Consider the following 12,965-nt stretch of genomic DNA (forward strand, 5'->3'; position numbering starts at 1 on the left):
GGAGCCTAAGAACGGTTTGTTAAACAAACCGTCACAATGGGGCTCTGATCCAGGGGGTTGGGAGCCGTGTTAGAAGAAACCTTCTGTTAGCTCCTTGTGCCTAGATCTGTTTGGGGCCATTTCTCTACTCAGCGTGCATTTTGGAGTTTCTAAAATTTGCTTGGCCTGTCCCCATCCCTGACCCTGTGACCCAGGCGGTCTGGGGAGATGCAGGCAGAGCTTAAGAAGATGCTTCCCAGCTGATGTGACTGAGAGATGCTATTGCCTTGACCCCACCCCCTGCATTCGCCTGGCCCTCGTTCTGCCTGGAAATCAGAACCTAATCTCGTTAGGTTCACCCCTCAGTCAGCCTTGGCTGCACGGCATCCTTCTCCTTATAACCTCTTCAGACACACTCCTTAATCTCAGAAAAAAGAAACTTGCAAACCACACAACGCTTCATAGACCAAAATAGAGATTTTTATTTCCAAACATAAGGCAGATACATTGCAGGAAACATAAAGCACCCACCAAGATGTCGAGCCATCTTTGAGGACACGGCCGTTTCCAACTTGAACAACAGCAAGAGGACGGAAGCTTCACGCGACTTTAAAACGGAGCACAGAGGAGAAATTCCAAGGGCCCTGGAGTTCCTCCCGATCCCCAGCAGGGAAGGCAGGGGAGGCTCTTGGCTGCTTTTGGACTTGATATGAACCGAGATAAGACACACATGTTCCAAGGCAGTCACTGGGCTCCCCCTCTGCTTGCCTTCCCAGAAAGCTTAATTTGTTACAAATGCGTGTTTCACCAGCACAAATAATAGGACAGAAGTGAATATGGTCCCCATGCCTACTGTTTACATAGTAGGACATTTTAAACAACGATAACAAGTTAGTTTGCTTTTGACGACAAAACCCACGGACACCGCACCTACACACACACACAGCTGACCATGCCCTCACCTGGCTCACCCTGCATTAACCAGACCAGTCCAGCCACATGAATAGCTGGTCGGTACTAGGCTAGCGTCACTGGGTCTCAAGGGCAAGGATGGGCTGATTTTTGCCTCTGTGGGCTTGACTGATGGTGGACCGACTGCAGGAAGGTGGCGATGCCTCCACGTGGGGTTCCGGGAACGTGTGGGACCCTCTGGTTCCCGAGCCCCGACTTAGGAGAGTGGGACAAGAGAAATTAACAAATCTATCAGGCTCATGTGTTTGGGGATGAGAGGGTTGGTCTTCTGGACTTGAAATGGGCGGGTGGGGGATAGTGATACCTCCAAAGCTCATACTAGAAACTTGCCATTTTTCCTGCTTCTGTCATCTGAGGTGCTCAACATATTCTATGAACAGCCACTGGTTTCTTCCTTCCTTCCTTTGGATCCCGGATACATTCTCTAAAAAATTAGCCAGTCCATTTATTGGTTAAAAATAGATTGTACGCTCAATAAACAGGTTACTGCTAGCCCCACAATGACCGTGTTAACCATGTATACACTCAAGTCTTGCCTTAAACCTTTCCTGGAAGAAAACATGGAATGAATATACATAAGCAAATGAAAAGAATCAAAGCTGATCCTTCCTCAGAGGAGTCCTACAAAATCAAACATAATTGAAAAGAGAACGCAGAGTTAGTCATTCCTCATCCACATACATGGAGATCATATATGTTTTAAGAAATAGTGGTTGAGAGCAGAAAAATGGACAGAAGCCAGCATTCTCGAGCTGTTCGATGATTATTTCTTGTTCTTTTTAGCCTCCTTGAACATCACGGGTTTCTAATAGACACAGAGACACACAGAGTAAGATAGAAATGGGCAAACTAGGACCCAGTGAATGAAGTCCTCCTCTCTGAGCAGGTTGTGTGCCAGTCCAATAAAAGGGAAAGGCACATTTCCAAACCAGCCTCAGGGAGTTTTTCAGAAGGCAGAGACCTCAGGGGTCAGCTGACCTCCCCTTTGTGTGGAGACCAGCTGGTGGCTCCCCTTAAGAGGGCATAAAACGCTGGAATCAGGGGACACGTCCTGGCTCCAGCGTGGTCACCCTGAGGGTCCCAGAGACCACGGGCTGGTGGGTCTGTTGTCCACCAGCCCAGGGATGGAAACAAGGGCTGCGCCTCTGTGCTTCTGGGTGGAGAGGAGTGTGTAGAACACACCCATTCCTGCCCCCCCACATACACACGTGTACACACACATACCACATTCACACAAAACTTCCTCTATCCATTTCTTCCTCACTCATGAAACTTCTAGAACATGCAAGGCCACTGTTTCTGCAGAGAAAACGCCTCTTTCTCCCCCCCAGTAGACGGAATCAGAACAGCCCGACAGGCAGCCACAGCCCAAAGCCGACCCTGCCCTCCAGCTACCCTGCAGAGGTGGTCTGTTTCCATTTTTCCAGGGAAGGGAAGCACCCTGCCTCCATCTCCCGGCACGTCACTCTGGTGTTGCCGGCTCCCTGGAGGAGTGGACATCAGAAAGAAGTCCTGCTCTGGGACGTTACCCTCAACTAGCCACCGTGAACACGCGCTCAGTTGTGTCCAACTCTTTGTGACCCCATGGACTGTAGCCCACCAGGCTCCTCCGTCCATGAGATTTCCCAGGCAAGAATACTGGAGTGGGTTGCCATTGTCTTCTCAGGGGATCCTCCCATCCCAGGGATTGAACCTACGTCTCCTGCGTCTCCTGCATTGGCTGATGGACTTGTTACAGCTGAGCCACCTGGGAAGCCCTTCAACTAGCAAACCAGCTGCCAAAGCTGCAGCAACCCAGGCTTGCCAAGGAAAGAAAAGCAGCTGAGGCTGAAGAGAAGCCTGGAGCCTATCATCCATGTGCAAGTCCCAACTCGACCACTCACCCCTAGCTGGTTGCTTTTAGGCAGGCTGCTAACCTCTCGGTGCTCCAGTTTCCTTACCTAAAAACAAGACCAGGATTTCATGCCATGGGCTTTCGGAAGAAGTCAGGGTTCACTTGCAGATCCTCAGTTTGTTCCTTCCCTTTCATTTCCATCAGAACAGGAAGAAGGGCTGCCTCCCTGAGCTCTGGTTGCCGAGCTTAGAAGTAAACTTTCCTGAAAGGAAGCCTGGGGCCTTTTGGGAAAACTGAGGTCCCTCTGTAGGATCCTGTCTGGACAAGGTGCTTGGGTACCAACCTGTAAGCAGCTGTCCCGTTACCAGGACAACCAAAAGGCAGGCACCGAAGGATGCTGAATAGGCTGACTATTCTCGAAGGCTCTGGGTGCTCTGCCTGAAGATCTGTTTTTAGACCGGTGAGCTTTTGTCTCTTTCTTTTTAAAAAAAACGATTTCCCCTTTTTCTCACTTTGACAAACAGAAGACCTTTCTCTTATAACTGAAAGTGAGGGAGAAATGGTCTAAGTCTTTTGAATCTGCCCCTCTGCTGCAGGCACGTGGGCTCTGTCAGGCGGATGCTGGGAGCCACCTGGGCTGTGTGTCCTCCGACGTTCTCTTTTGGGGGCTTAGCTGGAAAATGGGGGGTGGGGGGAAGCCTGGAAAAGCTCAGAAAGCTTCTCTTTCCAGGATCTGTGCCCAGGAGTAACTCATGTTCCAGAAGAAATTAAAGCAACTATAAATTTCCTGGGCTGAATTCAAACACAAGTGTTACAAAGCTTATCCCTGGGTCTACACAGACAGGATGGGGTGGGGGCTAGGGGGACTGCCTTTGCACACACTCTGGTCAAGAAGTGCACTTGATTTATTTGCAAGAAAGTGGGTCTAGGAGTGTCCTGAGTACAGAGGAAAAAGCTATGATGCCTCATGAAGGGGGAGGGACTCGAAGGACTCAGGGACCCCCGTCACCGGGGAAGGCAGGTGGGGGGCAGTGTTGGTAAGGTCATTCTCACTCCTCAATGATGAATGCCCCTGAGTTCTGCTGACAGAGCATGAAACCAAGACACAGAGGGTCAAGATGACTAGGACAGAGACACCTACGTGATACCCCAATCCACTCAACCCCTCCTTCTTGCTAAGAGATGCCCGTTTTGTTGGGGGTTCTATTTCCAGACTTCTTGCAGATATCAAGGAACCATGTTACATGATTCTGACTATGAGATGCTAACAGAAGTGTCTGGATGGGGCTTCTGGGAAAGCTCCTGAAAATTTTCTAGCCTTCTTTTTCCCCTTCTTCCAACTGGAATCTAGGTGAAAAATCTGGAGGTAGAGCAAGCATCTTGGGCCATGAGGTAATCATAAGGAAAAGAAAAGAGAGCCACAGAAACCTTGTTTCTGAAATCCTTGAAGTGAGGAAATGATGCCAACAGCTTCCCAGCTCTTGACTTCTCAGGATGAGGGATGAGCAATATCCCCTGATTTAAGTCCAAGTCGGTAGAAGAGGAGGTTCTGACATCTGTGACTGACTCTAGAGATTCTGCCTCAAGACAGAAGCCCAACATCATCTTCCCAGAATATCTAACATTGCAAGTAGGGATGGGATGTTCTAGGGTTAATTTCCCCTTTTACCAGGGGCTGCTGGGAGGTGGCAAGTGACTCACCAAAGGTCACAAGCTCTTAACACCAGAGCGCCCCACCTTGCCCAGTACTGAGCAGGGTCACTCTGTCACCCAGTGGGTGCAGAGATCGGCCCCCACCTCCTGAATGAATTCTCTGGATTCACTGGGTAAGCAGGAGCTGTCAGGACCTCAGTTTTCTCATTTGTAAAATGAGCAAAAAGTTGGACCAAGACAGTCTATACAAACACTGGCAATTTAGCATTCCCTCCTCCGTCTGCTTTTCCGAAAAGTCCTGTGTGATAATTCAGCCCATTACCTGATTTCTGGGGTTAGTTTGTCTCCCCTAGAGGCTAGACTAAAAGGAAGTGATTGGGGACACCCTAATTTTAAAATGAAAAAGGAGGCCAGAACTGAGAGTTTTCTGAGGGGACTAGGATCAGGTACATGGATGTTAAATGGGTTTTTCTCTCATGACAAATGTGAGTGATTGGCAGCAGCTGCCTGGACTTGTTTTGAGAAGGACTGTGAGGCCCTTTGAGGTCCTTGGGGAGGGGAAGGGCTTGGTGGTCGATTATTGATGTCTGCCATGGATGCAGCCACGGGGGTAGATGCCCATGTATTTCATGCTGAACCTGCGCCCACCGCTCACAGCCTCATCACCTCTCCCCTGTTGCTGACCCAGACCGGTGACAATCCTATTGGAGTGAGAGGAACAGGGGGAGCCCCAACTCCAGTAGCTGAGTTCCCACGAGAGAAGGACTTAGGGCACAATCCTGACTAGGCCAGGGATGTGAGAGCCCTGCTGGAGGTCACTGTGTTGCCCCTAGTGGGACACGCAGATAATAGACCCTCAAAGGAAGCCATGAACTCACAGAGCAGGCAGGGACCTCTCCCCTCCCCACCCCACCCGCGTGGCCCAGACCAGGCCACCCTGGGGGCAGGGAGTCCCGCATCAGGGGATCAAGAGACAGCTAAGGAGGGTAACGGCAGCTTTGATCAGGCTCCCCTGTGTTTCTGTCTTCCTTCCCCTCCCCTTCCCTCTCCCCCCTTCTTCTTCATCTTCCTCGTCTCTCTCCCCACCCCCGGCCCCATCACTTTGTCTCTCTCTCCCTCTCTCCCCCCTTTCTCCCTCTCTCCCTGTCTCTGTCTCTTACACACATTGCACGTGTGTGCTCACACACACAGACACACAGACACACACCACTGGGCTGGGCAGTGAACTTGACACATCTTACCACCTCTCACACTCTGGGGGACAGAAAAAAATAAATGCACGAAGGTCCCACCACCTCTCACACTCTGGGGGACAGAAAAAAATAAATGCACGAAGGTCCCACCGCGACACCCTTCTCAAAAAGCACGTGAAAGCGCTTCGAGGTTGGTCCTCAGGAAGCTAGAACGTCATAAAATTCATAATTATCTGCACCTACTTTTAAGCAAAAGAGATGACACTTGAGAAGCACCAGTTCACAATGGTTATGTCATATCACAACTGTCTTTATATGAAAGTAATGAAAATATCAATTCTTTTTTTAAAAAAAAGTTATGCAAACAAGCTCTATGGTATCAAAGTTTTTAAAAATATAAGTTCATTCCCTCCCGCCAGCCCACACATTACAGTTTCTCCCTCCTTGACACGTAGGACACGTGACCCAGCTGAATTCATGTCACTTGAGCCTTTTTGAAGTTACAGATTTGATGGGGGGCCACAGTGAGCCGGGCACCACCCAGAGGCAGCAGTGACCAGGATCGGCTCTGGCCTTAGCCGCCGCCGCTGTGTAGCTCTGGGTAAGTTACCTCCCCTCTCTGGGCCTCCGTCTGCGTGGAGATGTTCGAAGGTCCCGCCACAGTGCTGACCTTCTCAGGCCGGAACGACACAACCCAGTGAGGATCTGGGCTCAGCCGCCTGGGCCTGAGGTCTTGGTTCATGCAGCCCCAGATTGTCCCGTGGAGAATGGCCTTGTGGCTTGGTTTCTAAACATCTCGAGGAAAATGTGCGTTCTAAGTCAGCCTGGAGGGTTCCTCTCTGTGACCCTGTTTTCCTGCCCTGTGAGTGTCCAGCTCTTCCCAGTTACAGGGAGGCCTGGGTCACTGCGCCGAGAGCCCTGAGCAGGCTGGGCCTGCGAGGCCCAGAGGGCAGTGTGGGGGTGGGGGGCACAGTGCTGGGAGCCTGGGCTCTCCAGGATCTTCAGCTTCCCCTCTGTTTAAAGGCCTTTCTGGGTCTGTGACACTGATTTCAAAGGCCTGAGGAATCCCCTCTTGGTCTCCTATGCGTAGCTCAACAGACAGAATCAATCGGTATAAAGAGTGGGCCCTAAGCATTTTTAAAAAGGAAACTTTAGTGTTGATTTGGGGAAAATAGGATCCAGTGATGAAACACTTAGGAACCGTTCCAGAACTCCCTGGGGAGGAAGGGATGTATTGGGTGGCCCAAAAGTTCGTTCAGGTTTTTCCATCAGATGTTACAAACAACCCAAATGAACTTTTTGGCCAATTCAATATTTCCAGCCTCAAGGCCCAGGTAGCTCATGGGCCCGATTGCCAAGCCCTCACAGAGAGGGCCTGGTTTGGGGCATCTGGACCCTGTGTCCCTTGTGGGCATGTGTGTGGGACATTCATGGCCCAAAGGACCCAGCTCTCTCCAAAGTCCCTTCTGGGAGGAGAAGAGAACCCTTCAGGCTGGCTGAGCCCTGCAGATGACCCCTCCTGTCCGTCTTGGACCCCTGATCTCTGGTCCCTGGTGGGTCAGATGCTTCCCTCTGTCCCTTCAGCCGGAGCCGTAGATGATGAAAAGCTCAGCCTCAGTGCGACAGAGGTAACACATCTTTCCAGCACTGTCAGGCACCTGGGCGCTACACACAGTGTGCTTACCCTTCTGCGTGGGAATCTTAACAATGAGCTCCTTCTCCTTCATTTTCTCCCGGAGCAGAGCAGAGAACATGGGCAGCATGGCCTAACCATTCCCTGAAGACTCAGACCATGAGCCTTCCTCACTGGTCTGGGCTACTGGAGCTCCCCGAGGTCCCCCTTCTGCTGTGCTCTCTTAGCTCTGGGTCTGCTCTTTGGAATTCTTTCCTCCATTAATTTCACTCAGTCACTTGCCACTTTTCACTGCTGCTCCTGGGCCAGCCCGGAATCAGCCCCTTTTCTGCTTCTCACCCACAGCATCTAGTCTGCAGTCACTCTGAAGTCTAGATAAGCACGGATGCTCTGACTGTGCCTGGACCAAGAGTCCCTGGGCTCTGAGTGAGGGCCAGGGCCGTTCTTCTGTGTCAACGGCTCAGAGTCCTCTTCACGAACATCTGGACGTGGGGCTTGGTTTCTGGATAGGAGATGGCCATACAAGCGACATGTTCTTGTCCCTGCTTTCCAGGGCTGACTGCAGACCAAGGCCAAAATGCTACAAGATCCCACTGGACAAAAACACTGCTGGGAATTTTCCCAATGACAAATAGAGGTCATATGTGAAATGATACATACTGAGCATATAAAAAAAGATGGCTATGCATTATCCCCTAAGTCACACATAGTACACATTTAGTATAAATAGACTGAGACAATACTGTATAAAAAAGTAATTTTGTTCTGGGAACATCGATAGAGTATTTACAGGGATGCAGCCCAGCGGGCTCTGGCCTGCCTCTGCTTCCAGGTCCCCCAGCATCCTCCAGAGGAGGCTGGGGCTGCTGGAAGTTTGGAGAGGAGCGTCCCCCAAGCGCCCCCGGTGGCGGGGAGGGGGGCTAGGTGGGCGGGGGGCCGTCGTAGCGGAGCATGAGCGTGAAGGAGCGGGCAAAGTTGTTGGCCAGGAAGCAGCTGCGGTTCTCCTCCCCGACCGGGAGCAGGAAGAGCAGCAGCAGCCAGAGCAGCAGCAGCAGCTGCAGGGGGAGCGCCACGCAGCACACCTTCCGGCACAGGGGGCCGAGCCCTCGCCACCGCGCGGTCTGCAAAACCAAAGTGGAAGACGTGAGTGGGCTCGGGGCTGGGGGCTCGGGGCCGGCACGGGAGGGGAGGGAAGGGGAAGGCCCGCGGGCGACGTGAGGAGCCACACTGGCTCCGGGCTGACTCTCCAACTGCACCCAGCCTCGGTTTTCCCATCTGTGAAGCGGGGCTAACGTCCATTCTCCCAGAAACAAAGATCTCTAGTTTTCTCAAACCACTCAAGGCAAGAGGGGAAGAGGATGAAACAGTTACAGGTTTTGTCCGTTGTCACATAAATCTTTGCCTGGTTTATAAGAATCCTGGGTGTGAATCTGAAGAAGGTCACTCAACCTCACTAAACTTCAGATTTCTCATCTATAAATAGGTGGAATAATGGTACCTACCTGACAGTGTTGTGAGGATTCAGTGAAACAGAGCCTGGCACATAGGAGGGGCTCAAAGCTGCTGCCATTATTATTATGCATCATTACTGTAGTCATCTTGTTTGGTGTATGAGTTTGGCCAATGGGGTGAAGCTACCATCTGTGAGGTTATGACTAAAGACCTCTATGTCAGAATCCCTTCCAGGCAAGACCATACAACAGCCCTGCAGGGCCCCACCTGGCCTTGGATAGCCAGTGGTCCTTTGGGCTCACCATGCACCCCAATGCAGAGCCTCCCTCTTCCCAGGAAAAAGGAGGTGCTGGTGAAAGGAGGCTGTCCCCTCATCTGTTACAGAAGACACATTCAAGGGGGGGGAAGTCTTAACACAAGGGTTTGTGTTAAGGGTTTGTGTTTCAAACCCTCTTAACACAAGGGTTTGAAAAAATAACAATAAAAGAAAATAAAAATTATTGCCACTATCTAAGTCATGGTCACCACCATCACCACCATAATCATCATTATGATCACCATCACTACCATGACCATCACCATCACCATTGTTGCCACCAGGTTCATCATTGTGTTCTCCATCATCACTTTCTTCATCTCTTCCTCTCCCTCTCCCTTTCTTCTTTTCCTCCCTCTCCTTGTTCCTCATCACCAACTTCATCATCAACAACCTCACATGTCCAAATACCTAATGGGTTTCTTTGCGGCAATATCCATGAAAGCAGCCAAAGGATATTACCCAAATTCTTGAGGGACTGGCTGAGTTGCAGCTTCATGGGAGTGCAGGGCCAAGAGCTGGCCACTCAATAAAGTGAAGGCCCCACCATCAAGGGACAGCATGGTGCAGGGCAGGCGCCAGCTCTCAGGAACTTGGCCATCTAGGCTCCAGTGCAGACTGTCCCACAATCACTATGTGCTTTTGGGCAAGTCAATAACTTCTCTGAGCCTCAGTTTCCTTCTCTGCAAAATGGGGACAAAACACCTACCTCTGTTTTCCAGGTTTTGGTGAGGACTCAAAGCAAAGTACATTTATACACCAATTAAAAAGTATATATGATCTTATGACTAGTACTATTATTCTAGAATATATCTACTAGCTCCGTGAGGAACCAAGGAGTCATTTTCCAGGGTATCAAGTCAAGTGATGATGATGATGATACTGATGATGGCCACGAGGATGAGGATGACCGTGTTGGTAACAGTGAGGGGGATGATACTGATGGTGATGACAGTGAGGCTGATGACGGTGTGTGTGCTGATGTATCAGTGATGCTGAGGAGGATGATACTGATGGTGATGATGCTGGTGAGGATGATGGCAGTGATGGTGGTGATGATGCTGGTAAGGATGATGGCAGTGATGGTGATGGTGGTGGTGTGGTGGGCATGATGGTAATAGGAAATACACAGGTGTTCCTGGGATGTTCTGACCTGAGCACTTCCGCCTCTCTCCCTCATGCCTGGACGGTCTCACCCATACTCCTGCCCCAGCTATCTCCTCCAGGTTGATAACACTTGACCCTATGCCTCCAACTTCGGGTGTTCTCACTCACCAAAGATCCCAGACACTGATTTTGTAAAAAAAGAAAAAAAAAAACAGAAAAAACAGACTTCCTAACCCACACAACGGAGAAGCACTCCGGCTGGGTTTATCTCAGCAGTGACTCAGGAGTGTGTGCATGTGTGTGTGTAGTAAGTCGTTTAAACAGCTGAATGATGGCCACAGAGGAGACAGACTTTCCCATAGTCTGACCCTGACCAGCAGGGTCAGATCTGGCTGCCAAGGCCTCTTGACCCCACCATGGGGTTCACCTACTGATGCCTCAGTCTGTGGGTACTCTAACTTGACTGCTTGACATTTCATGCTGACTTTGCCCGACTCCGAATCTCTGACCCACCCAGGAGAGCGAAAGATGGTGAGATGTAGGTACACCCTAACCTAGGTTCACACTACAATTGAAAACCTCTAACTAATGGTCTCCCCAGCAGAGGTGGACTTCCCATGTGGCACTAGTGCTAAAGAACCCACCTGCCAATACACAAGATGTAAGAGACATGGGTTTGATCCCTGGGTCGGGAAGATTCCCTGGAGAAGGAAATGGCAACCCAATCCAGCATTCTTGCCTGGCGAATCCCATGGACAGAGAGGATCCTGGCGGGCTACAGTCCAGGGGGTCACAAAGAGTCAGACCCGACTGAAGTGACTTGGCAGTCAGTGGAGATCTGTGTCTAAGGGTCCTGTTTCTGTTTGCCTCTCCCTGCTCAGAGCTACTACCTTGCTTATGTAAGTGAGGGTTGTGCCTTGGCCACAATCATCTGGGGCAAATGTCTTTGAAGGTCCAAAGTTCTCTTGCATTTACAAGAGTTGACAAGGAGTGGTCTTTTTCAAGGACTCCTGCCGCCTGCCATGTGTCTATTCACTTAGACCTCACATCTTCACTTGGAGGGACCTGGATTCTAAAATCCCCTTTAAAATAGAAGGCACATTTTAATAGTATTATCACATGCTTAGAAAACACATATGTGCGTGCACACACACAGACACAGTTACACACAGACACACACATAAATAGGCATGAACTACTGTCTAAGAAGCCAACAAAGAAATTGACCATCTCAGCTCTTCTCAGATCTGGGAGCTTCTCTGTGCCTGAGTTTCCCCACAGAAAGGACTACGTGTATTCTGTGCAGTTACAACTATCCACAGAGAGAAAGGGGCTGAAACTTCCCTGGAGGGCCAGTGGTTAAGAATCTACCTTCTAATGCAGCAGGATGTGGTTCAATCCCTGGTCAGGGAACTAGGATCTCACATGCAACTGAGCCCATGAGCTGCAACGACTGAGTCTGCGTGCTCTGGAGCCCATGTGCCATGACTAGAGAGAAGCCCATGTGCTGCAGCAAAGGACCCTGCATGCTGCAACTAAGACCCGATGCAGCCAAAAACAAATAAAGGAAATCAACCCTGAATATTCACTGGACAGACTGATGCTGAAGCTCTAATACTGTGGTCACCTGATGCGACGAGCCAACTCATTGGAAAAGACCCTGATGCTGGAGAAGATTGAAGGCAGGAGGAGAAAGATTGAAGACAGAGCAGGAGATGGTTGGGTGACATCACCGATTCAATGGGCGTGAGTTTGAGCAAACTCCAGGAGAAGGTGAAGGGCAGGGAAGCCTGGCATGCTGCAATCCAGGGGGTCACAAAGAGTTGGACACAACTGAGCAACGGAACAACGAGAGAAGGGGCTTCCTCAGGACATTCCCCACGGCTTGGGGTGTGGAAGTAGAGGGTCGTCAGCATGTGGTTTGGCAGGGGGGGAGAACAGGTCATATTACAGAGGGTGATTAAATGCTTGAGTCCTTCAATACTTCCCATGAGCCTGGGGCTCTAGAGTTTTGAGGAATCCTGGCAGGAAGAATTTATCACAGTAAGGGTGATTGAATTTTCTGCCATTGATGAAAAAGGATGTGGGGAAAAGAAATGATTTGGAGTCCTGGGTTCTAAGCCTGGCCCTGTCACTTCCTAGTTGTGTGGCCTAGGACAAGTCACTCAGCCTCTCTGAGCCTCAGAGGCTTCTTCTACTGAGGCAAAGGGAGCCTGACATCTGCCTACCAGAATCACAAGGATAAATGAGGCAGCACAGGTGACGCTCATATGCATAGTTGGTGCTCGGCAAATACTCATTCCTTTCCACCTCCAACTGATGGGACCCAGGGCAGACGGGTGGCTTCTACAAGCCCCCTAAGCTTCCCCTGCACCCAGGTTCCAAGGACCAGATATTGTCAGCCTCCTTGGCCCCATCAGAGAGAAAAATACTGCTCTCCCTAAACACCCCCTCCTGGCCCCTTAAAGGCCCTCACATCCTCTGACCACAGGGCCTTTGCAAAGCTTACACTTTCCCCTGGAAGACCCATTTCCTTTCTTTCTCCAATGCATCTAGTTCACTCCTACTGATTATTCTTATCTCAATTTGTGAGTCACTTCCTCAGAGGGAACTTCCCTGCCTCTTAACCAAAAAAATAAAGTCCTTTTACATATTCTCATGGGCCAACACCTTTCCTTTGGGTTACTGATTTCAAAGTCTGTGTTCCCCTTCACTCCCTGGAGGCAGGGTCTACACTAGTTTGATCCATTGCTATATCTGCAGCAATGTTCGGTAAACATCTGCTCGATTAATGAAATAAAAGGTTCTTTCCCTTCCTGGGCATCT

General features: G+C 50.3%; 1 protein-coding gene across 3 annotated transcripts in view; it reads right to left on the minus strand.

Moving 5' to 3' along the window:
* Positions 1–5,919: 5,919 nt before the first annotated feature.
* The window catches only part of SYNE3 (spectrin repeat containing nuclear envelope family member 3), a 100,183-nt gene continuing 93,137 nt past the window's right edge, over positions 5,920–12,965 (minus strand). For all 3 annotated transcript variants that reach the window (XM_043921244.1, XM_043921241.1, XM_043921242.1), the window contains one exon: positions 5,920–8,385. In XM_043921244.1, the coding sequence (XP_043777179.1) occupies positions 8,185–8,385 (201 nt within the window). In that variant the 3' untranslated portion in view covers positions 5,920–8,184. The remainder of the gene's footprint in view (positions 8,386–12,965) is intronic.

The sequence above is a fragment of the Cervus elaphus genome, chromosome 13, assembly GCF_910594005.1.
Source record: "Cervus elaphus chromosome 13, mCerEla1.1, whole genome shotgun sequence".
NCBI classification, from domain to species: Eukaryota; Metazoa; Chordata; class Mammalia; order Artiodactyla; family Cervidae; genus Cervus; species Cervus elaphus.